The following is a 19161-nucleotide window of genomic DNA, read 5'->3' on the forward strand; positions in this document are numbered from 1 at the left end:
ACAGAAACTTGAGACCATTGCTCCTCATCCTGCCATCTGTCACCACTGAGAACAGTCTCTGTCCATCCTCTTTGAAACCCACCTTCAGGTATAGAATCATAGAATACTAGGACTGGAAGAGACCTCGAGAGATCATCGAGTCCAGTCCCCTGCCCTCATGACAGGACCAAATTGAATTGGCAGGTAATTGAAGGCTGCTATCAAGTCCCCCCTAACTCTTCTTTACTGTACACTAAATTAGTCCAAATCCCTTAGCCTCTTCTCATAAGTCATGTGCTCCAGTCCCCTAATCATTTTTGTTGCCCTCTGTTGGACTTTCTTGAATGCATCCATATCCTTTCTGTAATGGGGGACCCAGAATTGGATGCAATACTCCAGATGTGACCTGAGCAGTAACGATTAAAGGGGAACAATCACTTCCCTCAATCTGCTGGCAATGCTCCTACTAGTGCCCTCCTTCTTGGCTACAAGGGCACATTGTTGACTCATATCCAGCTTCTCATCCACTGCAATCCCCAGGTACTTTTCTACCAAATTGCCATTCAGACAGTTGGTCCCCAGACTATAGCAGTGCTTTGGATTTTTCTGTCCCTAGTTCATGACTCTGCACTTGTCCTTGTTGAACTTCATCAGATTTCTCTTGGCCCAATCCTCTAATTCCTCTAGGTCACTCTGGACCCTAATCCTATCCTCCAGTGAAGAACATTTTTTGGATCAGGGACCACTGACCCACAGAATAATCAGTTGAGGGCTGCACACAGGTAAAAAAAACAAACAAAAAACCCAACCAAACAAAAAACTTCCTTGACCTGCCCCCTGAGCGAGAAGCAGAAAGACACTTCCCACATTCCCTTCATGCACTAGAGACTTGGGGAGCCCAGGCTAGTATATTTTGTGAGGCTGCAGATACACGGAGGGGCAGCAGGGGGCTAAAGTGCCAGCACAAGTTCCCCAGTGTTGGGGGAGGAGAACCTCGGGAGCTGTATCCAGGGAAGCCGAGGCCACATCCAGCCCCTAGGCTTTAGGTTCCCCACCCTTGTTCCAGCGTATCTACCTCTTCCCCTAGCTTAGTCTGATCCACAAACTTGCTGAGAGTGTGTGACGGGGTGGAGCAACCCCGCCACTTGCCAGCACCACCAGAAACGGCCGGCGGCAGGGCGACGAACGCTGCGGGCCGCCCGGCCCCGGGACGTCGGAACGGTGAGGAAGCGGCGCGTCATCACGGGGTGCCTGGGCGCACTGTTGATGACGTCACGAGCGCAACGCCAGAGCGGGAGGGGGGAACCCGGAAGTGCGGGACGGAGAGGAGGAGGGGTATAAAGGGCGCCGGAGTGGCCAGAGGAGGGGGGTCGGAGCCGGAGGAACCCGGGGGCAAGGGCGGAGCGGAGGTGAATGAGAGGCCCGGGCAAGGGGGAGGCACAGAAGACAAGGATCCCGCTCGGGCTGGAGGGTAATGGTCGCGGCCAATGACCGGCGGAGTGGAGTAGGACCCAGGGCGGGCCGTGGAACCCGGGAGCAGGTGTGTTTGGGGTTAATAACCCCCCTGCTACCACTGAGAGTCACACTCTCGGTGTTAGGGCCCTGGGTCGGGGTCCAGAGAGAGGGTGGGCCCGGACCCCCCACTCCGCCCGGGAGGCTCGGAACCGGGCGGTGATCTGTGCAGCTTTGAATATCCGCGGGTCGGGGCGTCTGACCACGACCCCACCCTGTGACACATGGTGGAGAATGTGGGCAATTGCGACCCTGTGACATAGGGCATGAAATCAGGTAGTTCTGTTTTCCTTCTGTTTGTTACCACCTCGAGTAGGCACCGGCACCATGGATGCGGACAAGATCGTCGAGTGGCTGGTAGATAGCCAACGCCAGTTACAGAGGCAACAGACGGAGGCGCTACAACAGCTAACCTCCGAATTCAGGGAACAACAGAGACAGCTAGTGCGGGAGTTGAAGGAGGGGACGAGGACAATCGGGCCCACCGCCAAAGGAGAAGATGATATGATGGGACCGATGTGGCTCCCCATCAGACTCGCCAAGTTGGGGCCGGAGGATGACGTGGAGGCATTCCTGGTAACTTTTGAGTGGGTGGCAACAGCAGCCTGCTGGCCCAAGGAACACTAGGCCACCATACTCGCCCCCTACCTTTCTGGCCCGGCACAGCTCGCTTATAGGAGCTTATCCGACCGCGACTCTTTATGCTATTACAAGGTCAAGCAGGCGATTCTTGATCAGTTGGGCATTTCCCCAGAGACATATAGGCAAAGGTTTCGGGCGGCCAAGTCTGTAGTAGGGGAACAACCCCGGGCAGTGGCCCAACAGATTCGGGAAGCCGGGTTCCGATGGTTGGAACCCTCCACCAAAACCGCGGCTCAGGTGGCCGACCTGGTAGTGTTAGAACAGTATTTACAGGTACTCCCTGCAGAAGGCCAACAGTGGGTGCGCCGACATTTACCTGGAACCCTAGAAGAGGCCGTAACTCTCATGGAACACTTCCTGGCGGCAGAAGGACCAGAAGACCGCGGCAAGGTAGGACAGGGGGTTAATCCAGTGGGCCGTGGAGGCCCTAGCCCAAGAGGGAAAGAAGGGTGGGACAGGGCAGGACCAAGGGCAAGAAGCCCCCCGACCCGAGGTCCAGACTGGCGATTAGCACCCGTGTGGCGCGACCCCGAGAATCGCGAAAAGGGGGAACCCTGGGTCAGCGCCGAGAGGAGCACATATGATTCTAATGTGAACAGTGATTACATTTTACTTACAGTTCATGTAGAACTGGCCTTCAGAATTCCCCAAAGGACTGACTTCTAACCTTTTTTGAATTCATTGTGATACATTTTTTCTTTTACTTTTAGACACACATTATAAAGACATTTTTAATATATTGGCTCCTAAAAATTAAAGAAAACTGTGATGACCCCTCATGTTTTATAAAATTGGCTTCTGAATATGAATGTGCATAACTTAAATGTGCTTTAAATAAACATGTAATATTAATTTTAATGTTACAGTCTGATGGATCTGTGTATCCTATTTTTGTGCACACATCATTCTTGTAGGTGAAGTTAGAAATATGAAATATGAATCTGTTTATACTTTTACATGTGCTAATGAAAACCTTTTTTGGTGACCCAGAAATTAAAGATTTCAATGACCTATAAACAGCTTTATTAGTCCTGGGAGCCTGAAAGACGGCTGATCTAGAAAGATATGTGACCATACCACCTGGAACTGGAATCCATTTTGAACCTGGTGTTTTTCCAGGGGAAAGGGAGGATGGAAAACAAAAGATTCCCCTCCTGGGGAAAAGCCAGTTTAAGCAATGGGAATCCCTTTGGGTATGTCTACACTACCCCGCTAGTTCGAACTAGCGGGGTAATGTATGCATACCGCACTTGCTAATGAAGCCCGGGATTTGAATTTCCCGGGCTTCATTAGCATAAGCGGGGAGCCGCCATTTTTAAATCCCCGCTGCTTCGAACCCCGTGTAGCGCGGCTACACGGGGCTCGAACTAGGTAGTTCGGACTAGGGTGCCTATTCCGAACTACCGGTACACCTCGTTTCACGAGGAGTACCGGTAGTTCGGAATAGGACCCTAGTCCGAACTACCTAGTTCGAGCCCCGTGTAGCCGCGCTACACGGGGTTCGAAGCAGCGGGGATTTAAAAATGGCGGCTCCCCGCTTATGCTAATGAAGCCCGGGAAATTCAAATCCCGGGCTTCATTAGCAAGTGCGGTATGCATACATTACCCCGCTAGTTCGAACTAGCGGGGTAGTGTAGACATACCCTTTGTCTTTAGATGGCTTTTCAAACCTCCTGGCATGCCCTAAGAGGATACAAAGATCCCTGAAAGGCTGGAGGTCCAAGTCAGAGTAAAAAACCAGCTCTTACTCGAAACTTGTACCTGAAATAAGAACAGCTGTTTAGGGTAACTGTTTGCATGTAAAAGTTTCTTAGTGCATTAGAACTAGCTAAGTGTTTTAACTTACTTTGAGCTGTCTGTTTTCACTTGCAATCACTTAATACCTATTTTTTGCACTTAATAAACCCCCTTTTTTTTTTTTTTTTACTATCAGGGCCAGTAAATAATTGTTCCCTGTCAGTAGCAACCACTGTGCATATCTCTCTTTCATTGTTAAAGAGGAAGGACATGCAGTGGCGGAGAGACATGTAGATCTCTCCTCACCCACCTTGAGCCAGCTCCTGCTCTTGCCCCAGTTCCCAGTCCTGTCCTCCCTCCCATGACAGCCCCTGATGCCCATCCCATGACTGACCCTTTTCCACCTTCCATGCCTGACCCTGCTCCAGTCCCCTCCTCCTGATTATCCCCGTAGTCACGCCCGAGATCACTGAGGCCACATGATACACATTCCTGACCCTGATGCTGCGCTCAGGGAAGAAAGTGCTGGCCTCAAGCTTGTGGTAGAGGCTGGAGTTGCGGAAGACACAGGTGTTGTGTGCCTTCCCCGACCAGCATACTGAGATGTCAGTAAACTGGCCACAATGGTTGACCAGGTCCTGCAGGGCCATCAGCCCTTCCTATTGATGTACTACACTGCCCAGTGGTCAGGGGCCTGGATAGGCATGTGGGTGCTGTCAATAGTCCCCCCTCCCCGCAGCTGGGGAAACCCATGGTGGCAAAGCCAGCAACGATTGGGTCCATGTCACCAAGGTAGATGACCTTGCACAACAGGATGGTGTTAATGGCCCTCACCACCTGCAGAAGGAAACAAAACAGAGAATCAAAGGGGTGCCAGAGCCCTTGGAAGGACCCCAAGCCCTCCCCCCTTTCCTCCTCCAAACACCCCAGGAACCGCCCCCTATGTAGCCCCCCCCAGCAGGGCTGTGTAAGGGTGGGACTGGAAAACAGCCCAGGCATAAGGGCTTCCTCCCACCCCTATATCCCCAACCCCCTGCATTTCCCTAGGGATCCCCTTTCCACTGCTTTCCCTTCTCTGGGACTGCAGCCTGAGAGAACCATACCTGCATGACGAGGGCCCCGATGGTTGACTTCCCCATGCCGAACTGGTTCCCGATGGATTGGTAACTGTCAGGCTGGTGAGCTTCTAGATTGCCATGGCAACCCGCTTCTCTAGGGAGATGGCAGGTCTCATGTGCCTGTCCCATCAAGCCAGGCACACAGCTCCAGGAATATCTTCTTCTTCATACAGAAGTTCTGGTGCCTCTGCTGGTCATCCCACCGCTTCATGACGAGCTGGTCCCACCAGTTGGAACTGGTGTCCAGCCCCCAGAAGCAGCGTTCCACAGTGGGGTGCATCTGTCATGCTGAGGGTCTCCTCAAGCAGCTCAGGGTCATGTTCCTTCAGGGCCTGGAGAGCAGCCTTCAAAAACTGCAACACAACAGTCAGGGGCCATTGATCCAGCTCCATAGCAGGGAGTGCTGTGATGTCCAAAAACAGGACAACCAAGCATGACATGGAAATGCTTTGCTTTCCCTCAGAGAGGTAGATAAGCAGGAGAATAATCTGAGAAACAGCTGTACGGGGGGATTCCTTTAAGCACACGTCTCAGCCTCAGGCAGCAGCTCCAGGAAGTCAATGCTGACCTAGTGCCCTTCCTGAACTGGTTCTGGGTGACCTTAAATGTGAGATAGCATCTGCTCAGTCTGGATGCTCTATTTCAAAATAGTAAATTGCTATTTTGATGTGCTTTTTGTGTATAGACGCGTTATTTCGAAATAAGCTATTCTAGAAGATCTCTTCCGGAATAGCTTGTTCCAAAATAAGCGTGCAGTATCAACAATATCTCCACTACCTCAGAGCTCCCTCGCAGGAAGAGAAATTCACAGCTGGGCAGATATTCTTTCTCTTTTGCCCTACTCATAGCCCTCGGTAGTACAGCCAGCTATATCCCCTTTTCTCAGGAATGCCCCTTACATAGGGACCTGAGGAGGGGAAGTAGAATGGGAGCTGTGGTGACTGTACACCAGGAGCAGCACAAAGCAGCCAGGTCAGAAGAGTGGATCAGAGCTGAGGTTTGTGCCTGATTCTATGAGTCAGCAGCAAAACTCCCATTAACTTCAGTCAGAAAAAGCAGGACTGGAGCCTCTGCTTGTTAATAATCTGTTCAAATACTGGCAGCAACAAGTGTGAGATTGGGTATGACCTTTATACTCAGTGATGATATTTGTATCCTATTAACAAAATACTGTATTGTATTTAAGCAATGATTGCATTTTCTATGGAGACAAATGACATGTAAATCAATAAATGATGCGGCTGCATGCCAAGTACATTATTGATTTTCTGACACATTAATCTCTAAGCTTAATGCTCAGGAAAATACAATTTATGCTATGATTTTTAACAAGTCTGGACTGGATAAAAGTTTTGTGTAAGTTAATAAAGGTTCTCCAGCTGAGAAAAAAATAAGATTAAAAAAGGTTTAACTATAATTGGAGTGGATGCAGAGTAACTCCAAAGTAAATGGTGAATAAATCAATAACGACTCATACATCACCCTGGTCATCTAGTAAGTCATTATGGTTGATCAGATCATGCACTCACATCATCCATATGTAAACACTGGTTAAATGCAAAATTGTATATTCTTTCTCCCCCCAGTAGCTTGTTTTAGCAAAATTGATTCAGAAGAGGCTTCTTGTCCCTGAATGGTAATATCAAATAGTTCAAATCCCACACCACAGCAGAGACTGTCATTGTAGTGGGGTGCTGGATGAAGTATCTTCCTGAAATATTAATCGTAAAATCCTTTGTGCTTTTCTAGTAGTTGTCTAGCTATTGACTTTTAAGTTCCAAAGCATTTATTGAGAAGAGAAAGGAAAAACTTCTGTCTCAGTCTGCTAGGGGGTTAGTGTGTACTTCCTCGATTTTGGAGGTCCTGGAGACCAATTCAACAAGGGCAGCCAAGAGTGCTGCTATAAATTTAATCTCCACTTGGTCTATGAACAACATCCACAGTAGTGCTCTGTATCCCATAAAAGCGGATCAGTGAAAGAAAGAAAGAAGAAAAAATGGCAATAATAGTACCCAAATCTAGACATTTACAAGTGATCTCTACTAAGAAAAAAACCCAAGCTATTATATGTGAATACGAGACAAGATATTTAGCTGCCTCTCAAGATCACCAAATACAGTTAATTAATTACACTCCTGCTGCTGCATCACTGCAGTAAAATTGCTGAACTTTTCTAATCCTCCTCCTAAATCAATAATAAGACCACTTGCAGAGAATATGTAAGGCAATTTATTTGGACTGTTTTGGGGTGTTCTCCTTGTATACCTTGGATGCCTCTCTGTGACTGCTTGACTTCACCATAAAGTGGAAGAAAAACACCTACCACTATGAACATAAATGTCATGCTGCCCAGTTCAGCTGCTTCTCTTATATAGGAAATAATGTAGTATTCTTATACCCTGACCAAACCTTTCTGTAAGATTATGGAATGAGCAGCTTCAAGTGTTTATGTTTCTTCTGCATTTTTCTCATTGGCTTCTGCTTGAGAATTATTTAATTATTTAATTATTTAAAGTTTCACGAGGAGTAACGGTAGTTCGGAATAGGACCCTAGTCCGAACTACCTAGTTCGAGCCCCGTGTAGCCGCGCTACACGGGGTTCGAAGCAGCGGGGATTTAAAAATGGCGGCTCCCCGCTTATGCTAATGAAGCCCGGGAAATTCAAATCCCGGGCTTCATTAGCAAGTGCGGTATGCATACATTACCCCGCTAGTTCGAACTAGCGGGGTAGTGTAGACATACCCTTATAGACTAACAGATGTATTGAAGCATAAACTTTCGTGGGCAAAGACCTAATTCGTCAGATGTAGGGGGCTATATGGAGCACTGAGAGAAAGCTTTTCGGTGTACAGATTGCTGCTGATGATGTGCCAAACCCACTAAATGGGTTGGTGTGGAAATAGAGCTAGGGTTATTTTCCCACCCTCTGTTCAGTGGCATTGCAATTCATATACTTCCCAGGGATTTGTGTATGGTGTGTCTTGCGTAGCTGAGCAAGAGAAAACCGCTTCACTCAATCTCTGTACTGTCACCAACCCAGGGCCTTTTTAATACTTTACTGCTGCAGTTTTGTAAGCATCACATTTAAAACTTTTACCCAACACTCTCAATTTAGGAAGACTCTCCCTTTAACTTTGAGGGAGGATTGTGAAAGCGAAGAATGTGAGGCCAGGCCACAAAGACTATATTTGTGTGGACCATTATAGAGGTCCTTGGAACTACTCTGAAACATCAGGTGCTGGTAACCATCAGATGTTCCCATTTGGCAATGATTTGCAAGCAATATTTGCAAAATAATCTTTGGTAAATATTCTCTACTCAATGCTGGAGTATCATCACTGTTCTCAAAGATCCATAACAGTTCTGCCTTGGTATTAGGCACAGAATCTTATTATATCTTTTAGATATGTGCATCTGTCTGTCATTTGTTCAAGAACTCCTCCTAAATTGTAAGAGTTAGGACCACAACATTTGGTATTCAAATTCCTCTGATCATAATATAAAGCCAGGTCAGGGTTTGGTTGTGCCAGGATAATGGGATGTGTGTGGAATTTGATTGTTTCTTCATGAAAAGGCAATAGAGGGGTCTGTCAGGAGGGAGTTATACTGCAGAATGACCACAGGGACCAGAGTTGGGGACCAATATAGCTATAATCCCATTGGGCCAGCAGAGGTCAGGGGTGCAGAAAGGGACAGCTATCTACTATAAAATTCAGAGAGTTTGTTTGATTGTGTGTCTGTTTGTCTGGGTGTCTGTCTGTCCACCTACTAGGGAACATGCATCCCCGCACCAGCTGTGCCTGCTGGAGCTGTAGGGGCCATAGACAGGCTCTTCTTACCTGGTCCTAATCTGCTACAGTGAGAAAGGGCTGGGGGCTGTCCTCTCTCCCTGGGACAGCCTGCATCATTAACCCCTCCTCCCCAACCCCAACTCAGAACAATGGAAGAAAAAATGTGTTTGAGTTAAGGACCCAAGCAATGCTGTGTAAATCTTCTAGTAGTGAACTAAAAGTTTTTAGGTTGCATAATTGCTTATCTGCCAACAAATACTTCAGTATTTTTGCAATTTTCCATCGACATTGGAGTGTTTACGCCATAAAATTAACTGGATTTTCTGATTTAACTGCTATTTTGGTCAGATTATTATTTATTTATTTTCAGGGCCCTACCATATTTTCACAAAGTGTTGGGCCCATACAGACATTGAAAGATATAGCAGTATGAGAATTGTTTAAAATATTCATACATGTAGTTTATGCCTGTAGATTCAGATAGCCATCCGAAGTACTACATTTCCAAAAAAAGCCAAGGGCTATTCCTGGCTATTAATTTCAGTGGCAACAGTATTTGGCCCTTAATCCTCTTCCTGGGGGGAAATTTCTTTTCCTGAGCCACAGAATTCAATCTTCAGGCCCTTCTTCTACCCTTTAAATCACATGGATCTTAAGCCACTGCTTAACTTATACCCACATGAAGATATCAGTTGTGAGATACAGCAGAAGGGCTCTCAGAGTCTGATAGACAGATATCCTGCCTGCACCTTGTTAGAATGGAAAAATCACAAATACTAGGCAGAGGATAACAATTGTCTTAAGGAAAATGTTAATGAAATGTGCATGGTATTTTTCAGGATTAGAAAAAGGACTCCCGAGATCAATAAAAAGAAGAGGAGAAAAAAGAAAGAAATTTGCTAGATGAGCACTAGCTCCCAACTGGCAATGGGGAAGCTTCATGGTGGGTAATCATTTTTAGCTACAGTAAGATTAACTTTGACATGAATAAAAAGCCATCTCTAATGTGTAGAAAGCCTATTATCTATCCTGAACCGGGGTGGAGAGACATAAGCATGAAAGCATCAGCATTTTTCAGCGGATGGCTCTGCAAATCTCAGAATAATAAATAGGAATAAAAACTATATTAATGTGAATGCATGATTCATGATGCTTCTCATTTAATAATTTCAAAGTGTGCTGATTGGATAATTACAACATTCCATGACCTGCTACCTTCAACATAACGCCAACCTCCCACTGCCCAATCCCAGACTTTGAAAATCTGTTTTTCCTGTGTAACAAATCCCTTAGAAAAGTACTATATATTGAGGGCTTGTCTACACTGGCAGGATTTGGCACCAAAAACTGTCTTTTGGTAGCAAAACTGTGAGAGCATTTATACTGCAATGACACTTTTGTTGGGAAAAACACCCAGTTTTGGCAACAAAATCTTCTACCCCTGCAAGAGACTTTTGTCTTTTCTCCTCCTTTTATTGTCCTTTACGGGAACTAAGCTCAAAATCACGACTTGGATACCAATTTCTGATGTTTTGAGAGATGTTATAGAACCTATTCTACTCCTGCTTGGAGATAGTCTGCCTTTCTTTAAGAACATAAGAATGGCCATACTGGGTCACACCAATGGTCCATCTAGCTCAGTATCCTGTCTGCCAACAATGGCCAATACAAGATGCCCCAAAGGGAGGGAACACAACAGGTAATCCCCACATGATCCCTCCCCTGTCACCCATTTTTAGACAAACAGAGGCTAGGGACACCATTCCCACCCATTCTGGCTAATAGCCAGTGATGGATCTAACTTCCATGAATCTATCTAGCCCTCTTTTGAACCCTGTTAAAGTTCTAGCCTTCACCGCATCCTCTGGGAAGGAGTTCTATAGGTTGACTGTGCACTGAGTGAAGAAAAACTTCCTTTTGTTTGTTGTAAGCCTGATGCCTATTAATTGTATTTGGTGACTCCCAGTTCTTATACTGTGGGAATAAGTAAATAACTTTTCCTTATTCACTTTTTCCACACCAGTCATGATTTTATAGATCTCTATCATATCCCTCCCTCCCTCCCCCCAGTCTCCTCTTTTCTAATATGAAAAGTGTAAGTCTTTTTAATCTCTCTTCATATGGGACTCATTCCAAATCCCAAATACTTTTTGTTGCCCTTTTCTGAATGTATTCTAATGCCAAGATATCTTTTTTGAGATGAGGCGACCACATCTGTACGCAGTATTCAAGATGTGGGCATACCATGGTTTTATATAGAGGCAATAAGATCTTTTCTGTCTTATTCACACTAGTGGGTGCGTCTAGACTGGCAAGATTTTGTACAAAAGCAGTTGCTTTTGTGCAAAAACTTGCCAGCTGTCTACACTGGCCGCTTGAATTTGCACAAGAGCGCTGACGTTCTAATGTAAGAATTCAGTGCTTCTTGCACAAATACTTTGATGCTCCCGCTCAGGGATAAGTCCTCTTGCGCAAGAATACTTGCGCAAGAAGGCCTGTGTAGACAGGAACCTTAATTTTTTGCTCAAGAAAGCCCGATGGCTAAAATGGCCATTGGAGCTTTCTTGTGCAAAAGTGCGTCTATACTGGGCACAGATGCTTTTGAGCAAAAGCACTTTTTGCGCAAAAGCATCCGTGCCAAACTAGACGCTCTTTTGTGGAAATACTTCTAATGGAAAAACTTTTCCGTTAAAAGTATTTCCGCAAAATCATGCCAGTCTAGACGCAGCCACTCTCTTTTTTAATGATTCCTAACATTCTACTTGCCTTTTTGATTGCTGCCGCACACTGAGTGGATGTTTTCAGAGAACTATGACTCCAAGATCTCTTTCCTGATTAATTGTAGCTAAATTAGCCCCCATCATATTGTATGTATAATTGGGGTTATTTTTTCCAATGTGCATTACTTTACATTAGCCACATTAACTTTCATTTGCCATTTTGTTGTCCAATCACTTAGTTTTGTGAGAACTTTTTGAAGCACTTCTCAGTCAGCTTTGGTCTTAACTATCTTAGGCAGTTTTGTATCATCTGCAAATTTTGCCAGCTCACTTTTTACCCCTTTCTCTAGATCATTTATAAATAAATTAAGTAGGATTAGTCCCAGGACAGACCGTTGAGAGACACCACTAGTTACCCTTCTCCACTCTGAAAACTGACCATTTATTCCTACCCTTTGTTTCCTGTCTTTTAACCAGTTATCAGTCCATGAAAGGAACTTCCCTCTTATCTCATGACAACTTTACTTAAGAGCCTTTGGTGAGGGATCTTGTCAAAGGCTTTCTGGAAATCTAAGTACACTACATCCACTGGATCCCTGTTGTCCACATGTTTGTTGACCCCCCCCTTAAAGAACTCTTTATCAAATGACTTTCTGTGCTATGGTTACAGAAAAGGTTGTTCTTTTACTTTTCTTTATGATTAAATAGATTTATTCACCTCTTCTGCCACAAGAAAAAATAATACATCTTGAAAATGAAGATGGTGTTGAAGTAACAGTTCTTTGGCTGCTGTTTTTTTTAAGGGTTGGATCCCTTGATGATACAGTTGGCCGTGGAAGCTGGACAATGCACTTTCTCTGTAGAGTAGAATATTTTTTTCTCCGGGTCTATTGTTCTGTTACTTCCAGGCTTCAGTTCTCATATGAAATCTGACAACTTTTGAGTACACCTGATCCAATGTCTACAGATATGAGCAAGAACACTTGCATGCATTTCAGTAAGCTTTGGACAAGCCTCCCAGATAACTTTCCTGACTTGTTCATCCCTGCCTCTTCCTTCATTCTTCCCAGATCAGCTTTTTGATGATATTGTAAATCATTCTTCTTTTCCTTTACTCTTTCAGGGAACCATTCTTGCTTCCAGCCTTATCCCTCTATCACCAGATTTTTGGTCACATTCAAATACCCCCTTTCCCTCACCATCTAAGTCAAAATCGGCCTTAGTAGAAGGGGTAGAAAAGCTAATTCTTTCCCCCTCTCTTTTCCTGACACTTGTTAGCATAGAAATAGTTTAGATTATTAGGAGCCTATCATCATCTGAAAAACACATTTTAGCCTGATAAAGTTTAAGTATTTCACCTGAAAAAAAGCCCTTTTATAAATACAAATGAACTCTTGCAGATAACTTATAGTTATTCATAAAGGAAATAAGTGTCACTTTCTCCTCCTCCTTTGAGACTCACACTGATTGTTGATTATGAGTTGCAAGATGCCTTGTTTAATGCAGAGAAGGATGCAATTCTGATGTAGGTTGGTTTCATGGACCTTTCAAAGGATCTGACTTGAATGGACTGTGTTGTGTTATATCAGAGCAGCTTCCTGAGATTGATTCAGCAACTAATTCATGCTCTCCTCTTTGTTAAAAGCATAAGTCATATATGGAAGGAATGGATATGCTATATCTAGGGAATTAATTTATTCATACACGACTGTGTAAGAGCCACTCTTAGCCAGCTCTCATTCCTATGATAGCTCTCCTTGGGAATTCAGATTCTAAAATAGAAAATATTTAAGAAAGTAAATTTGATAACCTGTCTGGAGTACACAGAATAGGATTTTTCCTTTAAGCATTTATGATTAAAAGATTGAATCCCATGCCTTTCATGCATTAGACACACTGAGGATTTAAGATGCTCACTTAATCAACATAATATGAAAGCAGAGAAAATGAATGCTTTACAAAAGATCTTGGGGATGACGAGGGCAGGCTAGTCTATATGTGCATGGAGTTTCCTTCTGAGGAAATGAATAACAAGACAGAGAGAGTTTGGATAATACAAAGATAGGTCATCTCTTTTCCCAGAAAGAGGTCTGTTGAATACCATTTTTGAAGGGTTAATTATGGATTGCTCCTATGAATATTAAACCTGGCTACACAGACCGATTCAAGTAGTTCTGCAGAAATCACACAGTCCAGCATTTTAAAATGTGAGTGCTTATGGGTATGCATTAAGTTAAAATTAATCTCAGTAAGAAATGAGGAACATACAAAATGGACGTGGAAGGTTAGGGTTAGGTGCTAAAAAATATTATTTTTGAGCAAGACTCACAAAGCTTTGCCTATGTGTAGTTAGATAGTAAGGTATTTCTATCAATCAGCCTTATGAGATAGTGAAAAAGAACTATTTTTCCTTTCCTGTGATTCGTTAAAGTATTATATGATTGCTATTTCACCATTAATTTGTTTAGCTGTTTATATATATACGCAGAATTGTTTGGTGGATGGCAATTATTTTAGCTGAATATAGAGGAATAGCAAAGTTACATCTAGAACACAGGACACAGTTCTGATCATTTTCAGAGAAGTGAAATTGAAGAAGACACAGAGGCCAACTCAATTAATTCATGGAAAAACAGAGTAGCTGTTTTCACCGTGCAGAACATACTACCATTATCTATTAAAATAAAGTTTCTCTCATTCAAAAGGTCCCTTAAAGTTTCTAGTGTGCAAATGAAGGGTTAACACAATACCTGCATTTTCATTTATTCTCTACCGCTTTCACTATGCTGGCAGCTATTACAGTGGCATGTTCTAATAGGAATTTCATCATGCATTCAAACTGGTGAGTGGAATCATTTAGCAGCCACAACAAATTTAGCTCAGTGGGCTTTATTTCAAAAACTTCAGTGGTGTCAAGTGGTCAGTCCTTCATTTTTAATTTCTGGATATATGAGATGCAAATTGCCTGATCTCTCATCCTAGCAGACCGTCATAGCAAATGGCTCCAATTATATTGTAACATACTCTTAAATCTGAGGTAAATAACATTATCAAGATGGGGCTGGAGCAGACTGGATCAGAAAGAAAAGACTAATTATCTTGCAAAAGTATTTTATTATCTTAATTGTCCATATTAGTCATACTTTCCTAATTAGAAAAGTAAATCCTAGCATATACTTTCTGTCTTGGTTCAGTGTAAAGAGTTCCAGCATTTTCATGAATGATACTTTTTTATCTCCACAAGCTTGATAAGAACAAGATGTCTATTTTATAAAAGCTTTCTGCACATTTTATCATTAGATTTCATCCCATGGTAAGTGGACTGCCCAAAGGAGAAAACATCATTCGGCCCACTGCACACACTGCACACACACTGGTATGGTGCAAAGTCTGTAGTTAATATTATTAAACATTGAGCACAGTTGTGATCTAAGCTCTATATACAGAGAAATGGTGGCAATCCCATTCTACTTTTTGGCAACTGTTGACAAATGCAAACGTTACAATGGCAAACACCACAGTTAGGGCTGAATTTTGCCATCAGTGATGAGATTGTCTTCTCTTGAACTCATTGGGAATTGGGAAAATTTAAAGGATAAGTCCCAAACTTATTGGAGGTAATGGAAAGTCACCCATTGTAGAAGCATGGTACTTAACAACAACAGATATACACGTATAAAATACTATTCAATTAGTTTTTATACTGGACAAAAGTGTCCTTCCTTCTAGACTTTTTAGTGTCTTGAACGGATGTGATGAAAGATGAAGATTCTGGTTTTCCATTCTAAGTTACTAGTCACAAATGAAAACCTTGACCACTTTTTTGGGGTGAATTTTATTAACTCTGTAGTGGGTTTTAGCTGAAATTTGAGCTGTGTCGCTTACCTAATAGATGAGACTTTGGATTGACCATCTTAATTTCTTTCTTTCTCCTGGCTGGATGATTGTTCCTGTTGTAATCATATTTCTGGCTGTACATGATCACACTAACATTTGTATAAAGCAAACACAAACGTTGCTCAAGGTAAATTAATTTAAAAAATATGAACATTCACAGAAATGTTGTGACAGTATTTACCTGGCTCCAACCTGTTGCCTTCTTCAATATTTGGACTCTGAAATACATCTCTATGCTGGTCAGATCCCTAAAGCAAGAAATTGTAGAGTTCTGATGAGCCGTAAACTCTTCTCTCTATTGCCAGTTTGTCAAGCTATTGATCCATAGCATCTTGCTTAGGGTTGTTTTCATTTTAACAGAAAAGCTTGAAGGAGATGCTGATCTTAAATGCAAAGGCTATCTTACTGTTTGGAGAGCTGGCAATGAGCTTCTGTATTACATGAGTGAAGTAGATTTTCTGTATGTGAAACTTCTTTCATGCACAAAGTAAAAGGCCTATGGATTTTAGAATTATATGTTGCAGAGGCCAGAATGTGTTAATTTTGGTACTTCTCAATGACGGTAGGCAATTTTCAGTCTTAGTTTACATTAACAAAACTTCCTAAAATGAGGACTCATGGCTTTGGACAAGATCAAAGATTTGTGAGAGTTTGGGGGACAGATTCTGATCTCATTTACCATTTTAAATCTGGAATTACTCTGGTGTTAGATCAGACTTAATAAAATCAGAATCTGGTCTTTTGTTGGCATTGCTTTGTAGACCACCACTCATAACATGCAGGTTCTGATTATCCTTTCCTATTATCTAGCCTGTTGTCTCATGCTTCTTGAGTGCTAGTCTTATTTATTTCATTGCTCTTCTTCTCTTCATAGTCCACACAGGGCTCTTCCCCAATATCACTACTGTATTGTTAATGAGTGAAGCAGTAGAGGCAGTAGCATTGTGCTTTTTCACATGGCACATCCCCAAATATATCGAACAATACCTCTCCCTGGGTATGTCTACACTACCCCGCTAGTTCGAACTCCTCGTGAAATGAGGAGTAACGGTAGTTTGAACTAGGAAGCCTAGTTCGAACTACCTAGTTCATGCCCCGTGTAGCTGCGCTGCACGGGGTTCGAACCAGCGGGGTTTTAAAAATGGCGGCTCCCCGCTTATGCAAATGAAGCCCGGGAAATTCAAATCCCGGGCTTCATTTGCAAGTGCGGTATGCCTACATTACCCTCCTAGTTCGAACTAGGAGGGTAGTGTAGACATACCCCCTGATATTAGTGTGGATAGGAGATATACCACTTAGAACCTGTTGTGAGCATGTTTTTCACAATTTACAGGTTTCCTCCATGCATTTGTGAAAAACAACAAAGGAGTTGAAAGTTTTGCCTACCTTTTGTGTCACTGAAATGCTGCTGAAACACATTCATCTAATCTTTATGCCTTTATTACCATGATAGAGATTTCAATTAATGTGACCTCAGTGTGAAAACTCAACCACACTTAACGTTTTAGATATATTACAAATTATTGAAATAACTTTACCAGGTTGCTAACTGAATTGAATATTTATTTCAGCCATGCACAAATTTCTAAATAAGCCTAACTAAACTAGTTGACAACATGGTAATATATTGCTGATTCACTACTATTCCAGCAGATGGTGAGGACTTGTTAAAACGAATTCACTGTCACTTTGTTGTTCTAGCAAATTACATTTGAAGTATAGAAAAGTGAATTCAATCATCAACAATAACAACAAAACCAAAATTGAGACCCTTGATAAGTAAAAAGGTTAACATATTTTAGGGTTATACCATTTTCTTAGTAAGGCCGTGCTGTAAGGAGACAGCTCCCTGAAGAAGGTTTTGTTTTGATGCATAATTTAGATTTCTAGTCATAGTTCATTTATCGTTTCAGTATTAAAGCATTAAAGCTACAAACATTTCTGCAAGTTCTGGCATGACACTCAAAGACACCACAAATGGCTTCCAACACAAACGTTAACTGGATTATAAACACCTAATTAAGAATAACAGCCAGGCTTGCATACAAAAGAGTTGTGTTTGGATGTGTTACATTATTTTGGATCTCCATGGAATATTTTTTTGAGAAATACATGAACTATTTTCCTCTCAAAATTCTCAACTAGCTAAAGATAGTAATAATAAATTATCTCCTCTTACATGTTATCTTCACAACAATAAATAAGAATCTTTGGTCCTAATCCTGCAGCTGGCTCTGCATGGGCAGAACTTGAACCATTGCAGAGACCCACTGAAGTAGAAGCAGGGATTTTTTTGCCCAATACCTAAACTCTGGATGTATTCTCATTTGCTGGGTTGTCACAAGTTTTTGAACCCTCTTCTTTTCATCCCTTTGTTACCACTACACCCTTCAGCTGTCTCCAGGAATTATATGACTCCCAATTCAGTATACATTATGGCTATGTCTACACTGGCCACAATTTCCGGAAAAGCCATGCAAATCAGGTAAGTCAGGATAGGGAAATCCGCGGGGAATTTAAATATCCCCCGCGGATTTAAATAAACATGTCCGCCACTTTTTTTCCGGCTTGGGGAAAAGCCAGAAAAAAAGCATCTAGACTGGCGTGATCCTCCGGAATAAAGCCCTTTTCCGGAGGATCTCTTATTCCTACTTGAAAGTCGCGGATTTCCCTATCCCCCGCGGATTTCCCTATCCTGACTTACCTGATTTGCATGGCTTTTCCGGAAATTGTGGCCAGTGTAGATGTAGCCTAAGTGCTTCACATCCTTCGCATTTATTCTCACAGCATCCCTGTCAGGTATGGAAGTGCTATAATCTGCATTATATAGAATGGAACTGAGACACCAGGTCTGGTGACCCTGAGCCCTGGGCAATGGGGAATGGGAAGCTCATCTTTGTGCAGGGCCTATGACCCAACGGGCAGGGCAAGGAGCAGCCAGCCCTCAGTGCTGCCTGGACCATGCTGCACCTCCCCCAACATCACCTCAGTGCTGTATGGAACATGCTACCTGGGGTTCTGGCAGTGATTTAAAAGGTCTGGGGCTCTGGATACTGCTGCTGCCACAGTAGCAGAGATGGAGGGCTGGAATCCTGGACCTTTTAAAATCACCAGGCCCTGGGACAACTAGTCCTATCATCTCCCACATTTGGCACCCCTGTAAGGCACACAGAGACTAAGTTCCAGATTTTTTAAAGGCCTAAATCACTCAGGTGACTATTTTCAGATTTAGGGTACATCTACACTAGGAGAGAAGACCCATGTCAGCTACCAGCAGCACAGCTGTAGCAGTACAGCTTTCCACAATAAAGATGAAGCTGCTTCCCAAATCTATGGAAAAGGTTTTCCACTGATGTAGTTAATCCATTTCTCAAAGAAGTCTTCTATCAACCTAGCCTTGTCTAGAGAGGGGCTCAATTTAATACAGCCTAACTGTCATAGCTAGCTTGATCTCCTAATGTCAAGTTGACTAATGCTTAAATATCTTTGAAAATCTAGGCCTAAGTGACTGTCAGAACAAAAGAACAGCCATACTGGGTCAGACCAGAGGTCCACCTAGTACAGTATCCTGTCTGCCGACAGTGGCCAATGCCAGATGCCCCAGAGGGAGTGAACAGAACTGACAAACAGAGGCTAGGAACACCATTCCTACCCATGGAGAAGGTGACGTGGAGTGTGTGGCAAAGTAAAGGAATTGAACCTAAATCAATCACGTTTAAGGCAAGTGCTCTAACCACTGGATAATCCTTCCTTTTTGCCTATCCT

The 19161-nt window shown here is 43.2% G+C and overlaps 1 protein-coding gene across 1 annotated transcript in view; it reads right to left on the reverse strand.

Annotated features, from left to right (window-relative positions):
• Positions 1-3877: 3877 nt before the first annotated feature.
• LOC142818773 (uncharacterized) overlaps positions 3878-19161 on the reverse strand; it is a 146828-nt gene continuing 131544 nt past the window's right edge. Inside the window, exons 5-7 of the mRNA XM_075900729.1 lie at positions 5216-5341; positions 4620-4707; positions 3878-3894 (exon numbers count right to left, since the gene is read on the reverse strand). Of these exons, the coding sequence (XP_075756844.1) occupies positions 3878-3894; positions 4620-4707; positions 5216-5341 (231 nt within the window). The remainder of the gene's footprint in view (positions 3895-4619; positions 4708-5215; positions 5342-19161) is intronic.

Source organism: Pelodiscus sinensis, chromosome 17 (genome assembly GCF_049634645.1).
Source record: "Pelodiscus sinensis isolate JC-2024 chromosome 17, ASM4963464v1, whole genome shotgun sequence".
In the NCBI taxonomy this organism is placed as follows: Eukaryota; Metazoa; Chordata; order Testudines; family Trionychidae; genus Pelodiscus; species Pelodiscus sinensis.